Raw genomic sequence first — 26,347 nt, forward strand, 5'->3', positions numbered from 1 at the left:
ATGCACTATGGCAAGTTCAGAGTAAAAGATTTTTATAGGCTTAGTACCCAGTGTCAGAGTAAGGTGATATTTTGATTATTGCAGTGAAAATCTTTACAAGTACCAAGTTTGAGAGGTGATGTTTCTCCGAATCAATGTTACCTAAGGGCTTTGCCCCGGCCCTACAAGCTTGCTCGTGTTTCACTTTGTTACTCATTACTCCGAAGCTAGATTACTTTGAAAAAATTAGTCGAATTAAAGTTTCATTTTGCCATTAAGAAGTAAATGATTAAAAGTTTCAAGTGCTTTATTCTAACAGGATCAATGACTTGAATAAAGTGGAATTTAATACAAAGGTGTAAACACATGTTTATTTCCAAAGTCCCATGAATAGGGAAAAAAGAGTAGAATTCTTAGGGGGAGACAATGCCCTTACCCCTGGCACAAAAAAATTCCTAAGGGTGCTACTTTTTACCAAGCAGTGGTGCTTGTTATCCAGCTCGTTCGGACTTACCTTGAGAGAACACCAAGAGGGATCTAATAAAGAAGGACCTTCTCAAGAATTTCAACACTATACTCAAGTTGAACCCATATGCGAAAATTGTGAGGAGTATATTGTTTTTGGTTATGGAGCAAAGTGTGGAAGCCTTAAGGGTAGAAAGGTCTATTATTGAAATGTTACATTTCATCCCTGTTTCACTTAATATTTTTTGACAAAGGTAAACAAGGATGTGGCAAGTTGACACACCCCGACCCTAGGAGGTCAGAGCATGCTAGCAGTCACCGTGAGGTGACATAACCATAAAGGGTAAGTGATGTGAAAAAGTGAATAAATTAAAATTAAACTAGAACTAATTTAAATTAAACAGTGAAAGAGTGTGCAGTCGTGGGAAAAACCCACTACAATTATTCAGAGCATAATAGATAGTAAGACTACAATGAAGTAGTCAACGTAGCTAAAGTATACTTATTACACAACAGTGGATAAATTCATACTTCTAAATAGAGATAATGTCAAAACTGTCGAAGGTTCCTTGAACGCCACAAAGAGTACAGCTGTCCTGGAGGGGCGAAAAACAAAGTTGAGTGGGTCAGCAATACAACGTTTGTAAGAAAACCTTTATTTTTGAACATACTAATCCCTGACTGTAAAACAAGTATAGTTTCCTTAAAATATACTACGTAAGTATGTAAAGAACAGTATAACAACAATATAACTAGAAATATGCCAACTCATGATATATCAAATGCCGCAGTAATACAATCATGTGATAATCAAGTATAATTAAGTCTTCATCCATCTAAGCTGACAAACGAGTTCGTACAAATAAATTTTGACACAAACATGACTGGGTGTAATCAATACGCTCTAGTACTACGATCACGTGAAAGCTAGTGCAGAAGCACGGTCACATATGAGTCGCAGTTGCTTAATGCAATATGAATGATAGGACTAACACCTAACTTGGATCCAAAGCGAGCAAACGGTGCGGATGTAAACATACACTTAAGGATTGGCCCTGGCCCTGGCCCTGGGGCGAGCACTAACACCAGGGTGCAACAAGATGAGCATGTACAAGTATGTATGAATGTCATAACAATAATATCTCAACCATATAGCAGCATTTATCACATTTAATATCACAATAACGATACGACAATATAAGCGTAAAAATGAAGTAAATACGCATTTATGGAAACTATAATTATGTATAGGTATAAAAAAAATTGCCCACTCACAAATACGTCATCAGATCGTAGCCCCCAAGCCTTGCCTGACCCCTCAAGTCCTTGAGATACATTTCTCCTATATTTGAAATAATTATATTTAAATTAATTAAACACATACACAGAAACTTAAATAAAACCATCATAGTTTGCTCAAACCTAAGGTTTAAATATATGAAATCGATCTACTCGATGTCACGAACCTACACAAATTTTTAGAATAATTTTTGGACGCCGGATGTGCCTGCCACGCTCAGGCAAACCTGACGGAGGTCTAATGGCCGTTAGGAATATTTAGTGGAATATTATGTTAAATCCTTAACAGAAGTTAACAACGTTACCTAACACCGTTAGAATATTCCATAAGGGTTGATGGAATATTTCATCGCCTTCTTCAGTGGTCCTCACCTGTCGCCGCCGTCTGGTTCGCCGGTTTCTGGGAAATTTTCAAACCTTCATATCTTCTTCATTTCTCAACCATTTTTTACAAAATTTATATGGAAATGAAGCTTATGAAGAGTAGAATCGCGTTATACCTTTTTGGAGTCCAAAAAGTGGACGGAGATGGCCTGACAAGCCTCGAAAGGTACGGTTAAAACTCAACTCTTCGAAACCTCGTGTTTTTTACATCAACTCCTCACCAAAACTAGTCTAGGAGTCTTAGGGAGTTGTAAGAGAGCTTCCCCGTACTTCAAAACTTCTCGACTCGGCCTGAAAATGTTGAACTCAAACTCACTGAGTTCGGACCTTCCGAGTTGGTGAGTCAAACCTTAACCAAATCATGATTTGGTTGCATGGCTATGCTCATGGTGGTGAAGGGAACACAATGGGGTATTTTCAAGTCGTGTTTATGAAGTTTAATCGTCGAGTTTGCTTGTTGCAGAGAGAATGAGAGTTCGGGGAGAGAGAGTGTAGAGAGAGTTCTAAGTTTCTTATTGGTGACTAGTGTGAGTGTGAAGCTCACTAATTGGTTATGTAAAGGAAGGAAGAATCTAATTGGGTGGTGAGGAAAGAAACCAGGAAAAGGAATAGAGGAGGGTGATTTGTGAAAAGTGATTGGTTGATTGTGTGAGGTAGATGGAACACGGATCCCCTTTTTGTGGGATTGAATGACTATCAGAGTTTGTACAACCCTTAATGTATAAAGTCAGATTGCTTTAAATGTTTCAAACACTGTAAATCCATACGCGTGTGTACAAAATACCCGTTATTAATGTACTTTAACGAAGCGTAACTTTAACGTTGCAAGTCTGATTCGAGTCTAACTCGCGCTCACGAGTTCATAGTGACGAGTACAATTTAATTACGATAGCGATAATAATAATTTAAGAACAATTAAACATGTCCACGTCACTTGCCAACAAGGGCAAAAAGTCACTTCACATACTCGGAGAGAAATTACATAGAAAATTAGGAACGGGTCGTCACACAAGTTCCTTGGCTACGTATCCTAATCATGTAAGGCTCAAAGTGGAGGTTGGGTATGAAAATTGAGGGACGGAATAAACAAAGGGGATCCATGTTGAAACTCAAAAGAAGGGACTTGGAAAAATAAAGTCAAGTCTAAGGTATTTAAAGAAGAGCTGCTGAGTAATCTCATCGTCAAATTTAGAAAGCCTCACTTAGAGATTTGCGTGTATGAAAGTCGAAGCTACTCGGAGATGCAAAGAGCCATCTCTTGTTATTTCATGCACAAGCAACATGAAGTCCCTCATCATTACTATCTATGTGCCACAATTCTCAAGGTTGCACGTCTGAATTTGGAATGTCAAAAGTGACGTGGGTTACAAAGTCGAGATGCCATGTCTTAGAAAAGTTTGAAACAGCACATATTCTGATTTACTCCGAAAGACATGGTCTTTGGATAACTATCAATTCTCAAGAAAAACAAGTCATTTTTAGATACATAGTTATGGACAATTGTGAGACCATGATTTTTCAGGGTCAGAATAAGGCAGATCAGAATACGAATACTTCGAATGTCTGGTCATGAACTCAACAACTTCACCAGCAGAGTTGCTCAGACGGAGCATCGACGCCACCATCATCTTGTTTCAAAGCATTCGACGAAGTCCGACGACTTTGCTGAGATTGACCATGTTTGTTCCGCAAGACACGGGAACCTAATCCAAGAAGGAATCAACAGGTTTCTATGTTCTTGGAGTCCTTATGTTCTTGGAGTCCTTACAATCTAAGAATTGGTATGCTCCGCAAGTAATCATGCTCCTAAGAGGAAGTCGTATCTACTTCCTTGATATCATCTCGGATCCCTTCGGTTTAATATGGATTTCATATCCTAAAAGGTTTCTATCTTAGCTAGTATGAATACACCCTTCTAAGGTTGATCTTTGGTAACACAATTATTACTCACTTATACACTTGTTTACAGCTCGAGTCTTATAATATTGCTTACTAACTTGACTATCAAAGAGTCTTTGGCCCGCGCATACTACCGGTTATTTGTTCTTTTACAGGTAAATAGATTTATACATCTTCCACCATATATGGCGGTGCGTGAATTTGATTTCAACAGTCACCAATGGGAAGCACCGGAGAAAGAAAAATATAACATATCCAAAATTGGAGCAACTTCCGACGACTCTAAATTTTGCCTATACAACGTCCACTACATCCCAATATTGAAGATGCTTTAAGAGTACTATTTTCTTTAGAACTATTTTCGTGACGATTCAGATGGATACACTTAAGAACACAATGTTATCAGACTCTACTAACCAAGAAAATCTTTTGCCATGGGAAAAATTCAATGAAATCCTAGACAAATATAATAATAATGATCAATATATAAATGATTATGTTGTGATAACAAAGTACAATAAAGATAAGGACTGCTTCAAGTTTTTGTCCTCATATGTGCAACACAAATGGCTCACACTTTCACTAGAACTACTTCAACTTTAGGTTCCTACGGATTATTGCGAATCGATTTATTATTTGATGCAAAATAAGAATTTTGTTTTTTTAGAGCACTTCTTAAGAAGGTAGTAATTGGGTAGCAAAATTAGATTTGTTACGACACGTAAGAAAACGCATTTGAAACGAAGGTAGCAATCCAATTAATAAATTAAAGAATTAACAACTAGCCTTGTATATTTCTAATGCCAGTTGCTACTTTTCAAGTTAGCAAATTGATCTGCAATATATTTTAATAAGAAAATATTGTTTATAAAGAGTTGGAAATTAAAATATGGGCTCTAGAACATTTTAACCTGAAAAAGAATTGAAGAGTTAATTGAAGTGTGAGTGGAAGAGACAAAACTGTAAAACAGTATAAAAGTGTCAATGCGTTAGCAAATGATACATTTAAAAGAAATTTTTGCTATGCCTTCATATAAAAGTTAATTAGTCAAAACAACTCCAACGATGAAGATTATTTAAAAATGCGCGCCCTACAAACCACAAGAACTTTAAGGGCTCGTGTAACATTTGTGATAAAAAGAAGCTTGCTATATATTCAGATCAAAAAGCAAAAACAAAAGAAACTAGCAAGACTCCCGTATCACAAAAAGTGCACGTGTCATTTCGTTAACCCTGATTGTCTGGAATATCTATCCCTCTGCTCGTGTGTCTAGTCTAATGTCTTCCAGCGTTTCACACCTCCATCCCTTCTACTAATATAAAATAGAACACGAAAATTACAATTTCACACCAAAAAAAATAAAAATAAATATTTTGGAAGGTAGTGGACTGGCTTACCTTCAGTTCTCTCTACTTTCTAAGTTTTGGCGCCTTCCGAGTAACTTTATAAAAAAAATAAAAAAATAAAAAAACAAAAAAACCTGAAAAAAGCTATCAAATGGGCGGTGTAGTAGTGGGGGTGGGAATAGTAGTACGCTCCGTCCGTATTGCCGGTCGCGAGAGAGAAGAAACCCAGGCCAGCCACCTGGCCACAAGCTTGAGCTGTCGTTGTTGTTGTTGTTCCTGTTGGCTCTCATTGCCCCCCGTCGCTCTGTTCGAACCACCACAGCTCCATGATCTCCTCTTCCCATCAATCCCTCCGGGCCCTCCTCCTGCCGCGGGCCCCGCACTCACCTGCTGCCCATTACTATTCTCATTCTGCTGCGCCCGCTGACGTGTCAAGCCCTCGCTCATTATCATTTCCGACCGTAGATACAGAAGATCCGACGGCAGTACGTCGCTCCATCTCTGCTGGAGCCCACCGGGACCAGACCCCGACCCGGTAGGGGACACGATGATCCGGTGCTCCAACCTCGTCCTGTCTTGGCCCAACAGGAGTCCATCTTTTCTGGGTCGGTCGAAGCATCCGACGGTGGCCGGCTCGCTTTTCATTCGGATTGCTGTCCAGCTGTCCAGCGACCTCCGAAACGACCACGTTTGGGCTTGATGATGCCCCGGTCTGTGTTCTCCGGCGAACGAGTGCCGCCCCGAAATCCGACGAAAAACCGGGTCGTTCTCGATCTCCAAAACGACATCGCTATTCTTCGGATGCAAGAGCTTTGCGGCGTCCTCGACTAAGAGGACGTCTTCGGGGTCGACCCGGTACCGGCAGAGGGGGCAGGTGGAGTGGGCGTCGAGCCACGTATCGACGCACTCGACGTGGAACGCGTGTTTGCATTTTGGCAGGAGACGGAGGACCTCGGTTTGGTCGAACCGGGTCAGGCAGACCGCGCACTCGAGCCCGTCCTTGTTGCCGCGAAGGGACCTGAAGCGGAACACTGGTAGGGACTCGACGACGGAGCGGTCAATGCCGGAGTTTTTACGTGGGGCGGGTCCGGTGGGTCCGGAATTGGAGTTAGAGCCGACGATAACTAGAGCACCGCGCTTGCAGTGCTTGGCGTAGAGGAGAATAAGGAAGACGACTGAGAAGACGGTGGTAAGAACGGCGACGATTATGGCTATGCTCGGCCGGAGAGAGGAGGATCTGGTGGGGCCCGCGTTGTTGGGTTGAGGAGGATGTGGCGGTGAGGGAGATAGGTTGACAGAGCTGGCAATGTCGCCAAAGCCGGGGGTGGAGAGATGGGAATCTGCTGCTGCTGCGTGTGGGTGCGCGCGAGTGGTTTTGATGAGAAAAGAGAGGAGGAGGGTGGGGAGGAGGAGGAGGAAGAAGGTGGCGGGGGTGGTGGGCTTGAGAAAAAGAAAGAGGAGGCCCATTTTTCTGTATTTTTTTCTTTTCTTTTGTGTATGAGGCGGGAGTGGCACCAGGAGGCGGAGGGAGGGAAGAATCTTGGCGGCGTGAGGGCGAGAGAGTTTGTAGTTTGTAGTTTTGTAGGCGCAAAGGGAGGAGGGGCTTCTTTCTTGAGGTTCTTGCCCAAACATACAAACAAAATTAAACCAGACAATTGCATCTGTCGGTATCTATATCTCCATCATTTCCAAGTAAAACTATATCATCATTAATGCATTTATTTCATTTTCCTCTCATTAGATAATGCTAGAGATATTAAAATTTGAGTAATACTAAGGATATTCAATTTATAGACTAAATTTTATATATTAAATGACATGGAAGTTGATGATTAGATTATTACTTAATCGTTGATAAACGTGCTCACTTTTTATTAACAACACCTCATTTGATTTGCTAATTTAGTATACAAATGTAATCTCCTTAGCATTACTCTTGAAATTTCAAGAGTAATGCTATAGAGATTAAATTTGTATACTAAATTTTGTAAAATAAATAACATGGAAGTTAATGATTAATTTATTACTTAAACTTTGATAAACATGCTCATTCCCTAATAGTGACACATCATTTTTTTTTTAAAAACGATATTATTTACACTAAAAGGAGATGATGAGTTTAGCCTCACAATTGGCTAGCAATAATGTGATTCAAATTCGCCTTTGGCGGGAATCAAACCTAAAAACTCTCACTTATAAGTGAATAGGAATACCACTAGACCGTAATACTACAAATTTAGTTTGCAAACTCTACAAATTTAGTCTTTCTAACATTACTCAAATTTTACATCAAATTTGTAAACTAAATAATATGTCACCAATAATGTCACATCCCGACCCGGGGTGGACCACTTCCCGGCCCCGCTTCACCACCATAGCTCGATATTGTCCGCTTTGGGCTTACCATTCCCTCACAGTTTTGTTTTTTTGAACTCACGAGCAACTTCCCAGTGGGTCACCCATCCTGAGAGTGCTCTGGCCTCCTTCTCGCTTAACTTCGGAGTTCCTACGGAACCTGAAGCCAGTGAGCTCCCAAAAAGCATCTTGCTAGGTAGGAATGAGAATATACATTTAAGGATCACTTCCCTGGGCGATGTGGGATTTTACAATCCACCCCCCTTAGGGGCTCGACGTCTTCGTCGACACACTTCCGGCTAGGGATTGGCTTTGATACCAAATTGTCACATCCCTGCCCGAGGTCCACCACATCCCGGGCCCGGGCCCGCTCCACCACCATATAACGATATTGTCCTCTTTGGGCTTACCATTCCCTCACGGTTTTGTTTTTTTGGAACTCACGAGCAACTTCCCAGTGGGTCACCCATCCTGGGAGTGCTCTGGCCTCCTTCTCGCTTAACTTCGGAGTTCCTACGGAATCCGAAGTCAGTGAGCTCCTAAAAGGCATTGTGCTAGGTAGGGATAGGAATATACATTTAAGGATCACTTCTCTAGGCGATGTGGGATGTTACAAATAAAAAAACACAAGTACGTTAGTCGACCTTAGTTAATAATCCAATCATCTATAACCACATCATTTGGTTTGCAATTTGATTGAAAAAAATTTGATCTCTCGAGCATTACCCTTTCTTTTTATGAAATTTGATATTAGGAGACGAATTAGAACATAAATTCTCTTCATCATTGCAACTACAAATATTTTAAAGGGACTTTTAAAGATAAGGACTTGTCAAAGACGACTTTTTAAAATGCAATCAGAAAGGCTTTCAATATCTAAAAAAATCCTTCATTTTAATGCATCATGACACATTACTTATAATACAACCACAAGTTTTACCACTATTTATGCCATTTTTATTGTCTACCATCTAACATCCACCATCAAAGTTTGAAAAATATAATCGTATATTCATTATAAACCATAAAAGTAACCTCCATCTTCATTGTCTAAAAAATGCCATCTTTACGTCTATAACTACCTACCTCTTGTTTTTTTGTTTTTTGTTTTTATTTTTAATATTTATTCAAATTTGATATCGTGTGGAGGATGAACTAATTTAGGTCTAATAGTTTCGGTACGGTCAATTAGATATGTAATATAGTTTAGGTCCGATAGATTCGGTATAATCAATTTTGTACGATTTGTATTTTTTTTTTTTCAGTTCACTAGTCCGATAAATTAGGTCCAATACATTATGTCCGATAAATTAAATACATTATATAGTTTAGGTCCGATAGATTCAGCATAATCAATTTGGTACGATTTGTATTTTTTTATGTTTTAGTCCATTAGGTCAGACTCAGTACTGTAAATTTGGTATAGTTCGTATTTTTTATGTTTAAGTCCATAAGGTCCAATCAATTTGGTACGGTTTGCATTTTTTACGTTTTTGTTCATTAGGTCCGGTAATTTTTGCATTATTCATTCGTTAGGCCTTATACATTAGTTATGATTTACAAAATGCTTTTCAAATTTTTTGTATTTGATCCCTTAAAAGGAAATATATGCAAACTAAAAATACAATAAATTCATGAAAAAGTAATTAAATCTGACATGAAATATATAATTTGACATGTAATATATAACTTGACATGGACACAAGTCAAATGACTATTTTTAGTTTTTCATCTTACATACGGTATTATTAAAAACATGATTTTTTTTAGCGATTAAAATGAAGTTTTTTATATTTTAAATTATAGTAATTTTTTTTTTCATTTTATGATGTAATAAATGTACAGATAACACTTTACCACAATATAGGAAAATAATTATACCTATGCAATTTGGTACTAGTTCGATCCCACAAATTCTCCTCTTTCCTAACCATCAACTATCTAACCCACTAACGCTATTATTTTCCCTATAACAAATGATGTGACATGTTTTTCTTTTGGGTCTACATGATGTGAGATGTTTGTTTAGGTAAGTTTGCAACAAATATGGATTCATTTATTTCTAACAAATAAGATGTGCTCACCATGAATCATGATAAGTATATAATACACCGAATTTATCCGATTTATGATCTTTTGTTTCGTTTTCCCTTTAATTTTTTAATATGAATCTACGAATTTTGAATTCAGTCACCTTCAAACGAAGCAAGGATAAAAATGTTACTACTACTAGACGAAATAGTCTTAGAAGCATTATTGAATCTTGATTTCAACCAGCTAGGGTTTAGGAAGATTTGCATTATTATAGCCATCGTTGCATTATTGTTCCTTAATTGGTTAGACAAAGACCTTACAGAAGAAGGAATAAATAAATAAATAAGAACGAGGACAAGAACGGAACAACAACAGCACTAAGCCAATAAGAATGGCTAGTTTTGATGTGGAAGATAGGATGTACTGTGGGCGAAGGAAATTCATCCCCGCGTGCGTCCAATGAAGTATATACCTAAACGAATCCAATCAATCACAATGATACGAAAGAGGAGATGGAACGAGTTTACAGTTAGGCAGCGTTCATGTTTAATAACATGTTGTCACATATAAATTTTGTATTCACGTGACAATGCGTTATTAGACTGAAACGCTATAATAATAGCGAATTCATTTTATATTGCTCATGTGATGTGAGCATTACACTGTATAAGAAAAAGAAAACACTATAAAACGACACCATGGTGTAACAGAACACGTGATAGATGCTTGGGACTGAACTCAACAACGAACAGCGCACAAGGTTGGTACCCCGCTGTACCTGCGCCCTTCTTCTGGTTGATGATGGAATGTATTGGACTGGACTGGACTGCCAGGACTGGTCTAATTGTCCGTGTCTCGTGCGTTATTTCATGTTTGTGAACTTTTGGTTACATATGAATCCAATTTCCAAACCAGCAATTTACCTTTTGAAACGGTGGTTTGCTTAAAAGCTATTTTATCTGAGCTCATCCACTACACAAGTAGTACAAGCTGCAGACATCTCCGTTCAAGATCCACCGTGCTTAAGTTAAAATTCAACTTTATCCCTTACAAATAACGATATCAATATTCTTGTAAAATATAAGATAAAAGAGGAGAATCTGACGGAAATTTATAAAAGAGTGCATTAAATGTGATGGAGCCTAATTTTTTACGATTTTAGTGGTAATTAGGGTGGTGCCTGTACAATGTTGTGGATTTTAAAATCATATAGAACATGTAGAAACTTTTAAGATATATACACATAAAAAATCTGTATACATATACAAGGTTTTAAAAGATGCTAGATGCTCAACTTAGTACTACAGTCTAGTGACACTTGTAATTGAAAAGTCTTAGGTTCAATTCTTGCCAAATAGGAGTTTAAACCACATTATTGATAACCTATTGTGAGGCTAAGACTACGCGGTTAGGCAGAGACTCTAGGCCCTAGCGCCTAGACGGTTAGGCAGATACTAGGCGGACTAGGCATATTTAAGTAAATTCATTATATATTGTACAAATAAGTGTTATTTATATTTTTAAAAAAACATAATTGTATCGGGGTATATAAATAAATAAATAAAATGATATATAAATTATAAAGTATTAAAACATATTGAAAATATAGAGAACAATCATAAAATGAGTGTTCATTCAAGCATCTAACAAATGTCTTACATTTTATTGACAAAATAAAATGCAAAATGATTATCAGTTTTTTGTCTAAGTGAGGGTTGCGACCTATGCGGGTTTAGGCACACCTTTTTGTTTTTTTTTTAAATGCCTAGGGACTAATTGAGATAGTGGCCATCCGCCTAACTCCTAGGCAACGGTAGGCAGAGATTTTTAAAACAATGTACATATATGTAGAAATCTATTTAGACCAACTCTGTTAAAACCTTTAGCCCAAAAATTTAAGGCCAGAAATAGTTTTTTTCCTACAATGTTTTTGGCTTAAAATTTTAGCATGAAATTACTATAGAATGATTTTAGCCTAGTTGTTTTCGGTAATTTTTTTTTTAAAATAAAATTTATGTAGATTATTCTATTTGTTTTTATGAACATTTAAACCTAAAAGTATTTAAATTTTGATAAGTAATGAAAAACTAGTAAACTACCTCATTCATACACATATGAGTATACAGGTTCCAATTTTAATAACATGTTTATTGATACAAATTAGTATGAAATAAAAAGTTATAGCTCGTTTGAAAGTATTTTTAAAATGATTAAAATCATTTTTAGTGAAAATATTTTTGAGTTTCGAAAACACTTCAAGTGTTTTTCCAATATTTATTGCATTTTTATTGAGGATTGGTTCCAAAAGCTTTTCATCAAAAACGCTTTTAGCTATTCTAAAAGTACTTCCAAACGAGTGGCTCCAACTCATGTCTTCTATGAATCAAACAATATGTGAGTCTCACCTTAAATTCAGTAATATATTACCTTCAAGATCAAGAATTTAATCAACTAAAAATGGATAATCCGGTTCCCACTCCTTACTGCCCATATTCCTAACTTACGCAATTCGCCCATTCATTTATTCCTCAAATTTAAATAAGTAAACACGTTAATCCGTAGTTGAATACATACAAAACTAGGAATTAGATTAATTAGGATGCTAATTGGTCTCATACCTATTTAATACCCTTACTTATTGATGACATCTGATTTTGTGAATTCTACCATTCAACGTAAGTACAGACTCGTTTGAAAATACTTTTAAAATGATTGAAAACGTTTTTAATGCAAAAATATTTTTTGGAATCATGCCTTAATAAAAAGACAAACCTTAGTAAAAAGACAAAAAAAAAAAATTTTTTTTTTAAAAAAAACACGAAAATGAAAAATATTTTCTATAAAAACGTATTCCCAAAAAAATAAAAAATAAAAAAAATAAAAATTTCCCGACTGATAAATAGCAGCCCAATCTCAAGCAAAACAAGCCCATTCGTATTGAGCCAACTGTTAAAGCCTTTTGTTTCCTTTTCTCTTCTTTTGTCATTTTAATTTGTTTATTTAAATTATTTATGAAAAAATAGAAAAAGAGATAATAAAGAAGAAGGAAAGCCCCCTTATTGATTCAAGTAATTAACCCTCGGGCCTCGACTTCGCGATTCAGAAAGAAGGTGAGAAAGAGGCGAAGAGGGTTCGAAGCTGCCCAGCTGATCGTGAATTCGGCGGAAATTCCCCCAAATTGATTCAAGTAATTGGCTTTCCTTCCTCTAGGTTGTTCTTTGTAACCCTAACCCTAACCCTAGTCTCCGAATCCGCTGGCAGGGCAAATTATGAGTCTTTTTATTCTGTTTGTCGTTAATGTTGATAATGTTATGCTTATTTGAAACGCTGGTGTCGATAATTAAAGGTTTGAATTTTGCAGAAGCGTAGGCGTGGATGGAGGTACAGACATGCGGGAAACCAATTGACTCATTGCTCGAGAAGGTGCTTTGTATGAACATTCTATCTTCCGACTACTTCAAGGAGCTTTACCGGTTAAAGACGTACCATGAAGTCATTGATGAAATTTACAACCAAGTAGACCATGTCGAGCCATGGATGACCGGGAATTGCCGCGGTCCGTCCACTGCCTTCTGTCTGCTGTACAAGTTCTTCACCATGAAGCTCACCGTTAAGCAAATGCACGGTCTTTTAAAGCACGAGGATTCGCCTTACATAAGAGCGGTATGTATGTTAATCTGACATTATATACTCAACTTTATGTGTTGTTTTGAATTTGGAGATGACCGTGTTTCTCATTAATATGTTATGTGCTATATTTTTTCTTAATGGATAATCAGCTTACTTTTATTTGATTTTCAGGTGGGGTTCCTCTACTTGAGATATGCTGCAGACCCAAAGACTTTGTGGAATTGGGTTGAACCCTATATTAAAGATGATGAGGTAATGATAGATTATGTATTTCGGTTTTCAAGTTTCTTACCTTTTTATCATAGCTACGGAACTACTTTGAGACATAATCAAATGTGCCTGGCATGGACTTCTTTTATGTTATCGAATCATGTCGTCTTCAAAAGACTCTGGTGAAAGTAATAAAAACGGGCATGTGGTGTGTCGTTTATCCTGGAATGTTGCCACAAAGTAAAAATATTAGCTAATAGCTAATTTGAAGCGTGAACAAAATTTTATTTCACTCCGTAAATGGTTTCAGAGTTCATTTCAAGATTATACTTTTTGGCTTGGTGGGTATAATTTTGTAGTAGTCAAGGCTTGTCCATGGGGAAAGATGTTTCTCTCTGGGAAAAACAGAGGATTTCCTAACAAAGGGCAAACTCTGGTATTTGACGAAGATGTTTCTGTCATTAGATTGGATATACTGTTTGATATAGAAGGCATATATGATAATATAAAATATTAGGAGATGTTATATTTAACGCTTCATTTCTGTGAACCAACGAAAATATAAGTCATCTACAAATTTGGGTTCTCTTCCTTTTGGAACCTATGTTTACAGTTTACCAACTCTGAGTTTTGAATGATTCTTTGGTTCTTCTGCATGAATAGGGTTCTCAACATCCTTGCAAGTTTGTACAACAAAAAAAACGGATTATGAATTTTAAAGATTCTGGTCAAAGTCCTATGGTTCTTATAAGAGCTGTCCTTTGGTTCTTAAAATTCAAAAGCTGAAAATCACATTATTATTTTTTTTCTTCCAATTTTGATGGATTGGAAACTCTTGAATTGTTAGCTGTTATATACCAATGGTTGTGCTCTTCACAAAACATACTAACCATTTACTTGTGTCTCAATTTTCTTGGCATGAATTTGTGGTAGTGGCGGAGTTGCTATTACATGGAGTAGGTTCCTTTATCGGATGCTTTGTGTGTAAGTGTTAAATACGTTTCACTTGCAAATTTGAGACACAGGCGCTTCTTCAACTTAGTGAAGTAGTTCAATATGCTTTCGTTATGCCTTTGGCTGAAATGAAGTGATGTTAACCTACGTAGAAAATGTTACTAATTTAGATCCATGTAGTAAAGTTGTATGTGCTTGTGAAGTTCTTTTGAACTATCTTGGCCGGTGTTTTCTTAAGGTCTAGCTATTTATTGGCATAGATGGTCACACATATAGAGGGCGTTGGACATAAATTGCTTTCGACACCAACTATTAGAATATAATATTAATCGTGTTCTGACACCTGTATGTCAGTATTTTCATAAGTTACAATATTACCATTGGTTTTTCATCCAATGGGTAATAAAAAAAAGTTTAGAACAGTCATATTAGCCATCATTGGTTGAAAGGGTCTTATAAACATTCTAAGCAATGTTCTAAACAGCGGTCTAGGCGGTAGGCGTCAGTGCTCCGCCGTGATTAACCCGAAATCGTTCATTAAATCGGCAAGGACATTAAGCGGTGTAAGGCGGCCGCCTGGGCGGGCTAGGCGCACTCGACGGACGCTGGGCGGGCTGGTCTGGGCACAACCTGGGAAAAAAAACTTCTGTCGCAAGACTCACAACCTTCTTGTCTCCCCGAGTCTCGCCGTCTGCCTCTCTGTTTGCTTGTAGAAGGTAGGTCTGCAATTGCAGAGATGGGTGCGGCGGCAGGTTGTAGAAGATGAGTTTGTAATTGCAGAGAGGTGCGACTGCTTTAGTTAGGGTTTTAGGCAATTAGTAACATTTTGCTTTAGCTAGCAATTGTTAGGTTTATTTAAACAACTGAGTCGCTGAAAGATTAATTAAAAAAAGAATGCAGGGCCAACCTTTTATTTTATTGAGAGGCCCAACAATATGGGCTTACAAAATGATACAACTTTGGAACTTTACGTATACACTCATATTTAACATATATGGCTAGATATGTTCTTTATTTTTATTTTTTTTTAAATAACATAGTATCAATGTTTATTTATATATATTATGTAGTAAATTTAATTAATTATATGATGTATTACTTAAATTTGCCTAGTCCGCCTAGGCCCTGCCTAGCCACCTAGGCGCTAGGCCGCAGCCCGCCGCCCGACTAGCACCAAACGGTTTTTAGAACCTTGATTCTAAGTGGTAAGTGTCTAAGCCCTACTGATTAGGAGATAACTTTTATTATAGTTTCTTTTCCAAATTTTTTGACTTGGCTTTGTCTCGATTCATACATTGACATGTAAGGATACATCTGGACATAATAAATTACACTGCCAAAGAGGGGTGTCACTGTTAAAGAGTTGGTGTAAATGGCTCTCTTTAACATTGAAAATTAGTTCACCAGAGGATCTGCAGTTAATGGTCAGAGTTGCCCATAGGATCCACAGTTGAGTGCATCATGGATTGGATATCTTGAATACTTTTTATTGTTCTCTTATGTTATTTTTTGTCACAAAGTCATCTGTATAACTCTTTGTATCCTGTGAATACCATCTGTTTCCACCTAATCTCATCTGTGTATAGTTCTGATATATTTCCCACCGATGCAACTTCTATGACAATTGTCACTTGTTTTTATTTTGTATTGTTATGTTAGCATATTGATTTTGCTCTCCCTTAGTTATTCATTTATGTGTTGGCTTTGGTTTCAGGAATTCTCTCCTGGTTCCAATGGACGGATGACAACTATGGGTGTATATGTGCGCGATTTGATGCTTGGGCAGGTTAGTTTCGTTGAAGAATGCACTATATTTGAATTTTTTTTGGTGAAAACAATTGTGTTCTCCATCTCTCTTCTCCCTCCCGTTCTCCCTCACTCTGGGGATCTGTTATGCCAGTTGTAATAGTCACAACAAAGCCACAGCCTAAGTATTTATTCTGTATGCATTTGCAACTGTACCATATCTAGAATGCTGATGTATCTAATTCTATTGCATACATGTCTAGCATTTAACCAGCCAAAAATACCATAATTTATTAATTTAGTCTGCCAACTGGGAGCTCTTTGTTCTCCAAGATATGCCTATTATCTCTCTCCAAAATCATGGGCGAAGGCACTTGCCATCGCACCAAATGCGACCTCTCCCAGACCCTGCGTAAAGCGGGAGCCTTGTGCACTGGGTACGACCTTTTTTTATTAGTTGGATAAGTTTATGCACTTTTTAACTGGAGATGATATCTATAACAAAATACACTAATGATAGTGATCCTTTTTTTTTTCTAATGAAAGATAAAAGTCATGACTGGTGAGATTCGTGTACACCATATAGCAGAAATGTTGAACAAGTACCCTAAATATGAAGCTAGCTTCGCATTTAAACCAAGAATCAAGCTACAGTTTCTTTTGTTATCAAGTGACGGTACAGTTATTTACTTGTGTAGCGTGAGAGGGCTCTATGCACCTGCTTTTCGCTTCAAGAGTTCATCTGCTAAGATGCCACACCTAAAGTGGGTAGGAGAAAGTTCACCAGCTAAAGTTGTTTGGAGTTATTGTCTGTAGTAGAAAGTAGTGGTTGACTAGAAAAAAGAAATGTACTTTCAATGTGTTTTTAATACACTTACGCGCTCATATAGACTAGAAAGCATTGTGTAAAATACTTAGGGCTGGTTTGGTATTGCCGTGCTTTGAAAAAAAGCTGCTGTGAGAATAAGCGGCTATGTTGTGAGAATAAGCGGCTGTGAAATAAATCAGCAGAGTGTTTGGTACACTTTTTTGTAAAAGTGTTTTTGGAAAAAAAAAGCAGTCTGATAGTGGGTCTTTTCATTAAAGGAGCACTGTAGCTCCGTGTGCTTTGAAAAAAAAGCCAGTTTTCCAAAGCTGCAAATTGCAGCTTCAGCTTTTTCCTTTGATTTCAGCTTATTCTCACAGCAGCTTCCAAAATAAGCCATTTTTCTTTAGTTTACCAAACACCTAAAACCCTCACAGCTTTTTTTTATGGGTGTTTTTTTTTTTAAGCACCTCACTCCCAAACCACCTCTTAGTGATGCTTCTAGTTTTTTAAGCACCTCACTCCCAAAGCACCCCTTAGTGATGCTTCTAGGACAGTAATTTAAAATCTTCTGTCTAATGCTCCGCCGATGCAGTCCTTTACAGTCACAGCTACTGGTTTTCCAGATCACAGTGCGATTGAGGTCTGAATACATGTTCTTCTTGGAGTCTTGAAGCATGGTCTCAGAGTGCTACTGTATAAGGTCTAAATTTAACACGTGAAAACAATACCATTTCTTCTGAATTTGAATTTCACCATGCTGAAATTGTCCAAGAGTGTTATGAATTGTTTGTTGGTTGGTGTTCAAAGCCGAAGTTAGATGATGATATATTTGCTTTGCGATTACAATATATGTAAATTTATATACATCGGTAGTTTCTGTAACTGATCATAGTTAATTTTTCACATTTTCTGCATAGTTTTTTATGCAGCTTATTTAGACAACAATTGCTCTTAACATGCAGCACTATAAATACTGTTTTGCTGTCCACTTAACACTTTTCATTGCTATAGTTGCTGAAGTGATTAAACTTTGTTGTGCTATTGCAGTACTATTTTGATACCCTTTTCCCCCGCATCCCTGTTCCTGTTATGCGGCAGATTGTTGCTAATCTTGAGAAGATGAAACTCCCCACCAAACTATCTGGTATTACTGGAGAGGCTACCCGCCATGGATCTGATGACACAGCTCGTCGCCCACCTTCTGTGAAAGCCGCTCTTTCAGTTTCCTTTGGTCAACGTGCTCCACATCGCGCTTCAACAAGGGACTCCTCACCTGTTCGTCGTACCTTACCGCCACCACCTTTTGACAAAGCCAGTAGTGATGATCAAACGACCCGTCGCAGTCAGAGCCGTGAATATTCTGACAGAGAATATTCAGACAGGGACAGGGGAAGGGACCGGGATCGCAATCGGGATAGGGACAGTGATCGGGATGGAGAAAGATACAAGGAACGAGAGCGGGACCGAGACAGAGCAAGGGATAGAGTTAGGGATAAGGAAAGAGAGCGAGAGAGAGAGAGAGAAGGAAGTTGTGATTATGATCGGAGGTCCAAATATGGAGAGAGAGAAAGCCGAAGGGGTCCATATGAGAGTAGCCGTGATGGCGGTAGGCATTCCCGTAGGAGTAGGAGTAGGAGTAGGAGTAGGAGTCGGAGTCGCAGTAGAAGCAGGAGTAGAAGTGGGAGTTTGCAAGCGGGCACCACACGTGATTGGAGCCCACAGAGAGATGTAACCAAGGATAGAACATGTGCATCTAGCAACCTGGCAAAACTTAGGGATCTTTATGGGGATGTAAGTGACCAAAAAGGTGATACCAGCATGGAGAGGATTCCCAGGGGAGATGGTGGTGGTGAAGAGGTGATTAGACTAGGCGGTTCTCGTTGGAAATAGCGCGGGGAGATTCTTGTCTTGGACCTGCTATCGGATCGGATGTGTCATTTGAGTCTTGTGGGCCGGACGGATACTGTTTTGATGACCATGAGCAAGGCAGAAAATGTTATGTTCCCAGGTGTTGTCTTTCGTTGCTCCATGTATACTAGACATTACTCGGAACTCGAGTCTTACAATTGATCCTCATGCGTTGGTTGTTGGGCATAATGTTAACTTTGTAACACTAGTATGTAATGACTCAATTTTCAGTATCGTTTTAAGTCTCTGAAATTTTGTTTGTGTTAAAAGTAAAACATAGCCGACTTTTCTGTCGGCAATTGACAAAGCCTGTAGGTCCCACCGCTGAGTGGACCGTCCTATTACTTTATCGCCTGCTTATCTGCCGAGATCGAGAATGAAAACCCACCATAAAAGAAAGAGTTGCGTTCAGGAGTCAGATGAACCGAACCATAATAAAAGGCTTATCCTCTCCACCTGCTCACTGTTTGACTGGTGCATTCTGCTCTAGGGAAGGCTTTATTGATGCACTCACAATTCTGTGTACCTCCCTAACAACTCCCCTCTTCATCTCAATCCCCACTCCAAGCCCCCAGATCACACATTACTACAGTTCTCACTCCCTCTCAAATCTACAAATGTCTTCACCTCTACCCGCTCAGCCACATCCCTTCTTTGCTGGTACGCTATTTCTTACTCCTGTGCCACAATATTCTTTCATCCCACACTTCTCACTCTCTCTCAAATCTACAAATATCTCGACTGCTTTACATTTCACAGTTTGACAACGCAGTTTCCATCCACTCTTCAAAATCTGATTTGGGTTTGTGAATTTTGCTTGGCAGATGGGGTTCAAGCAGCTACAGAGCACCTACTCACTGTGGACAATGGAGAAGCCCATGGCGACGTGAAATTCCGGATACGAAATCTGGCCAAGAAATCAGACACCACAGGAGCTTCCATACTCAATGGGTTGACCTTGGACATACCTAAGGGCGTCATCATGGGGGTCATTGGCCCCAGCGGCAGCGGCAAGTCCACGCTGCTCCGAGCTCTCAACCGCCTCTGGGAGCCCCCGTCCGGGACTGTCTTCTTGGACGGCCATGATATTCTGGACACGGACGTCCTCAGCCTCCGCCGCAAGGTCGGCATGCTCTTCCAGCTTCCTGTTCTTTTTGAAGGTAACCCATTTGATCATATGCCCCAACTAGCACTTTCTCTCTCTCTCTCACATATCAGATCAGAACATATCAGTTGCCAAATTGCTTTGCCAAATTAGGGAATTGATAACTTGTAACATGTGCTACACAGGTTGCTTAATTTATACGGTATTGACTTGGTTGCTAATTGATTGTGTTTTAGGTTGCTATATCCACCATTCCTCTTTCCCCTAAAGTATCTTGGTGTGTTCAGGGGGGGACTCATATTTTTGGTCATTGTAATAGAGATTTAGGGTGTGATTATAATATGATTAGAGAGTGATTATAATATGAAAACCGTGGTGGGTTGGATTAGTTATAAAGTATTTATGCATCTTTGTCACTGTTGATGTGAGCATTCTAATTATGGGCTTTTTATATTCTCTACTCTGGAGTTTACTAGAAAGTTTCGGAACAAAAATAAAACAAATTCCATGGTTCTCCGAATATGCCGAAGTTTTTACCCATTAGATTTTCATTTAAATATACAACAATGAAGATGTAATAGTTAAAACTACTCTGAGACACCCTAAAATATTCTTTTCCCTTAAGTTTATTGAGCCCGTTGCTGACTTTTCTTTTGGGGTGGGGTGGTTCAAATCCAAAGCTTACTCTCTCACATTTAAAATTTAATACCCAATCACTTACCTTTAGGTATTGGCCTACCATGACCTAATTCTATAATAGCAGTGATTAAACCTACTTGTCCTATTGCTTGGATGGTGTTTTCCTTTTTTATTATTGAGGGTGACGGAATTCAAATACAAGACCTCTTCTAACATTGTGCAAGGAAAATACCACTAGAGTAATCGCTCGCTAGTTGGTTATTCTCTTTGTCTAAACTACGAAAAAGGGATTAACATGCCTGCACATGTTCAGAACAAGACCACTTTAGAAAATATCGAATTTGGATGATTGTAATGTCAATTATCCCCCTCTTTTGCCTCCTTTCTCTCAACAATCAAGATTAAAAGAATTTGATCTTGTGCATTTCAAATGCTGTTTGATATTTGTATTTGAATTTCTGGTATCAAGTCTACCTGAAAAGAATTTGGAGTGCAGTAGTATATGAATATCCGGAAATTCTCCCCCACACATTTTTTTTTCACGAGTAAACAGTTGAGATACCATTCTTTTTTTACTTTGATGCACAGGAGAGCAAAGCTCTACCAATATGTACTTGTGTATCTGTTTTCGATTGCAAATTAAGAATTGAGATCAATTCATTCTTCAGGCACAGTTGCAGACAATATACGTTATGGTCCTCAACTGAAGGGGAGGAAGCTGAGTGACGAGGACGTTCACAAGTTGCTAAACCTTGTAGACCTTGATTCATTCTTTGCCACCAAGACTGGTTCTGAAATGTCTGTGGGTCAATCCCAAAGAGTGGCACTTGCTAGGACCCTAGCCAATTCTCCTGAGGTAAAAACCCGTACATGATACCATCAACTCCTTTTTATGTGAAAATACTTGACTCTCTACATTCAAGAAGTCATTCCTTCTCACAAACAAAATCACTGTTTGATACTTATCCAGACATTCCTCCGTTCATGATCTTAATGAGTTCATATGACATTTAAGGGGTCATTCTTTTGTGCAGACAAATTCCAGTTTGACATAGCATTTTTCTTATTGTGATCGTAATAAGTTACTTTTGCATATGTCGGAATATGATTTAATGGTAAAAAAGGATGAGTCCTTACATGTACCAAGCCAAACAATGTTCCTTTTGTTACGTATGGCATTGTTGGTAATGTGTTGTATTATACTTTTGGGAAGGTTTTGCTGCTGGATGAGCCGACAAGTGCGTTGGATCCAATATCTACAGAGCACATAGAAGGTGCTTTAGTGAAGCTGAAGCAGAAACAGGGGATGACCATTGTAATGGTCTCTCACAGCATCAAACAAATCCAGAGGATTGCTGACATTGTTTGCCTCCTTGTGGATGGGGAGATTGTTGAAGTTCTCAAACCAGACCAACTCTCTCAAGCCAACCATCCCATGGCACTACGGTTCCTTCAGCTCAGCTCTTAAGTTCTCTCTCTCTCTCTCTCTCTCTCTCTCTAGATTGATTTGGGAATTTATATTGTTGTGTGCACAATATTTGCTTAGCATTTGCTTGATGATGCCTTCTGGAAAAGAAGAAACTTTTGCTAGTAACTACTCTGATATTTGTATTGGTTACAGTGATTCATATACATTTGAGAGGGGCCTAAGAACTATATTTACAGAATTTGTATTCCAACTCACATTTCTTTCTCTACTCCCGCATCACCATATATACACCACACATATACTTACACACACGTATATAAACACTAATGTTTGGCTTTCTCTACTGAGCAAGTTTCCAATCTGACCAAAACTGGGGACTTTGCATGTCTTCGCTTCTTATTTGGCTTTGTTGTTGTCGTGGGTGATGACACGACAACCTCTTCGTGTTGCGCTTTGCTGAGCATGTTCCACATAATCTGTACATCTTCATATCCACACATTTGTACATCATCCTGAAGCTTTAGCAGACCACCTATTCCACCACCACGCTCGCCACCAACACCCCCTGCAACACCACCACCTGCTCATAAAGACAATGCAGCAGATATTCCTAATCCATAATTCACCTTACATTTTCTCTAGTAAAACGTCAAGAAAACTGTTATTAGTACTTTAAAAAGGTCGCAGCTGTAATGCACTCCTTGATGCAATTTCTATTCAACAAATAGTGCACGATGACTTTTCTGGAGTGCTAATAAAAGCTACGTAGAAATATAAATTCCTTTTCCATGGCTACAATAATCTGAGCCCACAAAACCCAATTGCCATGAAAGGGTAGCAAGAGTATATAAGGCATTCGAATTCGATGGAGTACCAAAATGGCATGTTAACATAAAAGTGGGAAAGAAAGCCAAGGGGAAAATTAGATGAAGTAGGTAGAGGGAAGAGGAAGAAGAACAAACCCAGAGATCTACGAAGTTTGAGGGTGGCAGAGAGAGCAATCAATGCCTTCCTTAACTTGTGCAGCCAATACATCTTCAAGGTCCCAGCGCAGGGCAGCCCTGCCCTTCCACCAGACTCCACACTCACTCAGTCTCAACTCTCAACAACAACAGATCATCCTATCCTATCCTATCCTATCCTATCCTAGAGAGAGAGAGAGAGAGAGAGAGAGAGCAGATAAGTGGGTAATTGCCAAGTGGATTTCTGAATTTATACACAAACTATGAAGAAGAAGAAGAAGAAGTAGAAGAAGAAGAAATGGATTTGAATTTGGATTTGGAGAGAGGTGATGAGCGAGCTTGCGGCAAGAGAGGCACCGAATCCCCAAAACACGTTTCTTGATGAGCGTGCCAGGCGTCCATCTTCCAAGCCGCTCCATCAGCCACGACCCCCTTTTTAATTCCCTTCATTGTCTTCACTCTTGTTCTTCTCTCTCTCTCTCTCTCTCTCTCTACATTTCCCATTCCAAGACCACTCTCAATACTCATCACAATCGGTTACTCTCTCGACTGACTGACTGATTGAGTGAGTGGAATGCCTTGAAGTTGTTGGATTTGACTCCCTCGTTTTTGTTCATTGTTTGTTGAGAAATGCTAAGAGCCTCTCTTAAAGTAAGATTCTACGGAACTTTGGAGTCTTGGTGGACTTATTATTTTTTTATAATTCATCGTCAATTCTTGTGCTAACATTATAAAATATTATGCTAAAAGTACAAAGTAACAGAGAATTTACAAAGAATTCTACTTTTGAGAGTCCTCTTAACATTGCTCTTGTCTGTTTACTACTGCTGACTGTAGATTAACACCATCGTCATCATATTATATACCTTTTTGATTCAGTTACATTCTTCCCTTCTGTTTACCATTCACTCTTTCTTTCATTCTTACGGTCCACCTCACTCTTCTAGTCAAAGTTTTTCCTAATATAAACTCTTTGAAAAAAAAGAAAACTAATGAAAAGGGATTGAAAACTTTGAGTTTTAATGATAAGGACAAAATAAAGGGTAAAGTGAATAGTAATAGATTTGACTTTTTAGTGTAAAAATGTAGTTTTTCGTTAAAGTGAACAATACCGTGGACTTTTCGTTAAAACTCCCTTGAAAAACTTCATATGAGTCACTTAGCTTTTGCTTGTAAATAAGATATCTTAAATTGAAATCTCATAAGACGGCAAATTCGATACAAAATTATTACATATGTAAAAACATCGTTATGTTAAAAAAAAAATTCTAATTGAACACACAACTACATAATTCATTAAAAATTTGTGGAGAAACGTATTATGGTTTTGTAAAATTATTAATTAGAAATGTGATTGTGTAAACTTAAAGTAGAATTCCTACAGGATTTGGAGATCAAATCCTTATAGGTTTATATTACTTGCAAGACAAGAAACCTATCATAATTAGTATAAATAAAGGTGCAAGGCCAAGGTGTGAGGACATAATTCTCATACACCTGAGTCGTTTTCTCTCTGGTGTCGCTTCCCTCTCACACACTTTTAAAATTAGTTTTACTACATGTTATCAGTAAGACGTGTCACTACGAGAATAAGAGGACCCCAAGGCAGACCTTGCGAAAGCTTTTCGCCATCTTCATCAACATCCAAGTAGCCCTAAACTGCTAATTTATTTGATTTTAATTTAATTTATGCATTTCTCGGTGAAGTGGAGTGTTCTATGGTCGTTTACTCACAAGTGTCATTTAGAGTTCGGCATTCAAACAGTCGTACGACATTCACCATAAGATAGAACTTGGCTACTGAAAAAATCAGTAGCAGCTCCTGCTGCTCACCAATCACAGATGGACACGTGTCCAATCTGTGATTAAAAAATCAATCATTTGGACACGTGTCCATATGTAATTGGTGAGCAGCAAGAGTTGCTGTTGATTTTTTAGCAGCCAAGTTCTGTTCTTCAGCATAAAGACGCTCATTTTCTTTGAGTATCTTTGTTGCTAATATAGATTAGGTGCACTTATATTTTCACAACTATAGTTGAAGCGGGTGAATTTGGTGCAGAAGGTTGAACTTTGTAGCAGGAGGCATAACCTTGTGTTCAAGTTTTAGAACCCAAGGTCGAGAGTGTTCCTTCCTCGGCTGAAGTCGCTCAATGTAGAAGTCATTAACGTGGTTCATCGTCACACCACCACATCCATCATATTCCCCCGACCGAGCTCGATAGTGAATTAGGACAACATAAAACTGTAAACTAAATTCAAACAATACAATATCAACATTAAAAAGCACCACACCAACAAAATTCACAAGAAAATACCCACTAATCAAACCGATCAACCATATGGGGACCACTAAAAGTGTGAACAAACTCTAAAAATAAAGAAGATTCGATCTATTCACCACATTATTATGGCTTCCCATTTTTTCAATATATTTCTGGCATCGCAAGCCACCACAGTGCCCTTGTAAACAAAGCCAAAACATGCCTGACAATCTTCTAACTTAATCGAAACCAATTCATGCTATTGAACCTCACGGAAAAGAAATCCCCAATTTTTTTTCAACCCTAGGTCGTACACTGCCTCAGAAAGCAAAGCAGAATTAGAAGAAGAGATAGAAAGGTGAAGGAATTAGGTCATACAATAAGTGATGAAGGTGATTTTACGAGATTGCCCACGAGAGGGCACGTGACCATTTTTAACATTGATTTAGATGACCACCGACGGAAAAACGACATTGATTCGCATGGTTAATATTGAAGAACTAAACATCAATTTTCATATCATTTGTAATAAAGGGTAGAGGCAATACTAAGGAGACTACTAAACATCAATTTTCATATCATTTGTAATAAAGGGTAGAGGCAATACTAAGGAGACTAAATTTATAGACAAAATTTACAAACTAAATGAAGTATCACCATATAAATGAGCACGTTTATCAATACTTAAATAATATAATCATCAACTTTCATATCATTTAGTTTACAAAGTTTGTCTCTGGCATTTAGAAACGTAAAGAATGAGAGAGGATCCTCGCAGGATCGTCCAATCACATTCCTTCTTCGTACATCGTGTGACCAATTTTCGTCAGGTACTGTTTATATTCAATTTTAAATAAAAAATTTACAAGAATTATTGACCGTCCTATATACGATGAATGAATGTGATTTGAGGATATCTAAGATCCTCACAAG

At 38.2% G+C, this 26,347-nt stretch overlaps 3 protein-coding genes and 1 long non-coding RNA gene across 7 annotated transcripts; 2 read left to right on the plus strand and 2 right to left on the minus strand.

The window, feature by feature from the left end:
* Nucleotides 1–5,060: 5,060 nt before the first annotated feature.
* On the minus strand, nucleotides 5,061–7,020 carry LOC103445575 (RING-H2 finger protein ATL43). Its single transcript, XM_008384585.4, has one exon. It carries the CDS (start codon nucleotides 7,003–7,005, stop codon nucleotides 5,521–5,523), a length of 1,485 nt encoding a protein of 494 aa, XP_008382807.3. The 5' UTR covers nucleotides 7,006–7,020; the 3' UTR covers nucleotides 5,061–5,520.
* Nucleotides 7,021–12,760: 5,740 nt separating this feature from the next.
* On the plus strand, nucleotides 12,761–19,270 carry LOC103445481 (pre-mRNA splicing factor SR-like 1). Of its 4 annotated transcripts, XR_003768110.2 has the most exons (6): nucleotides 12,770–12,949; nucleotides 13,124–13,425; nucleotides 13,564–13,644; nucleotides 14,536–14,586; nucleotides 16,271–16,342; nucleotides 18,158–18,240. XR_003768110.2 is itself a non-coding variant. In XM_029091826.2 (5 exons), the coding sequence occupies exons 2-5, from the start codon at nucleotides 13,138–13,140 to the stop codon at nucleotides 18,998–19,000; spliced, it is 1,284 nt and encodes a 427-aa protein (XP_028947659.2). In that variant the 5' UTR covers nucleotides 12,761–12,949; nucleotides 13,124–13,137; the 3' UTR covers nucleotides 19,001–19,270. The 4 variants fall into 4 exon arrangements, 2 of the variants coding, with proteins under 2 accessions (XP_028947659.2, XP_028947658.2); XM_029091826.2 differs by lacking the exon at nucleotides 14,536–14,586 and having other exon boundaries at nucleotides 12,761–12,949; nucleotides 18,158–19,270; XR_011574861.1 differs by lacking the exon at nucleotides 14,536–14,586 and having other exon boundaries at nucleotides 16,271–17,810; nucleotides 18,158–19,270.
* Nucleotides 18,637–22,429, plus strand: LOC103445480 (ABC transporter I family member 17-like). The gene is made up of 4 exons (XM_008384505.4): nucleotides 18,637–19,678; nucleotides 19,843–20,178; nucleotides 21,431–21,618; nucleotides 21,976–22,429. The coding sequence occupies exons 1-4, from the start codon at nucleotides 19,438–19,440 to the stop codon at nucleotides 22,228–22,230; spliced, it is 1,020 nt and encodes a 339-aa protein (XP_008382727.3). The 5' UTR covers nucleotides 18,637–19,437; the 3' UTR covers nucleotides 22,231–22,429.
* Nucleotides 22,345–23,291, minus strand: LOC114820678 (uncharacterized). The gene is made up of 2 exons (XR_003768111.2): nucleotides 23,154–23,291; nucleotides 22,345–22,756 (listed from the first exon to the last, which is right to left on the minus strand). It is a non-coding gene; the product is annotated as an uncharacterized lncRNA (long non-coding RNA).
* Between the last annotated feature and the right edge of the window lie 3,056 nt (nucleotides 23,292–26,347).

This window comes from Malus domestica, chromosome 13 (assembly GCF_042453785.1).
Source record: "Malus domestica chromosome 13, GDT2T_hap1".
NCBI lineage: Eukaryota > Viridiplantae > Streptophyta > Magnoliopsida > Rosales > Rosaceae > Malus > Malus domestica.

What these genes read in the sequence shown, in the direction of transcription:
- LOC103445480 (XM_008384505.4), top strand. Translation starts at nt 19,438, where the DNA reads ATGAACCGAACCATAATAAAAGGCTTATCCTCTCCACCTGCTCACTGT. An exon ending in GCCACATCCCTTCTTTGCTG is followed by an intron (nt 19,679 to 19,842) that starts GTACGCTATTTC and finishes TTTGCTTGGCAG; the next exon opens with ATGGGGTTCAAGCAGCTACA. An exon ending in GCTTCCTGTTCTTTTTGAAG is followed by an intron (nt 20,179 to 21,430) that starts GTAACCCATTTG and finishes TTCATTCTTCAG; the next exon opens with GCACAGTTGCAGACAATATA.
- LOC103445575 (XM_008384585.4), bottom strand. Translation starts at nt 7,005, where the DNA reads ATGTTTGGGCAAGAACCTCAAGAAAGAAGCCCCTCCTCCCTTTGCGCC.
- LOC103445481 (XM_029091826.2), top strand. Translation starts at nt 13,138, where the DNA reads ATGGAGGTACAGACATGCGGGAAACCAATTGACTCATTGCTCGAGAAG. An exon ending in ATTCGCCTTACATAAGAGCG is followed by an intron (nt 13,426 to 13,563) that starts GTATGTATGTTA and finishes TTTGATTTTCAG; the next exon opens with GTGGGGTTCCTCTACTTGAG. An exon ending in GCGATTTGATGCTTGGGCAG is followed by an intron (nt 16,343 to 18,157) that starts GTTAGTTTCGTT and finishes GTGCTATTGCAG; the next exon opens with TACTATTTTGATACCCTTTT.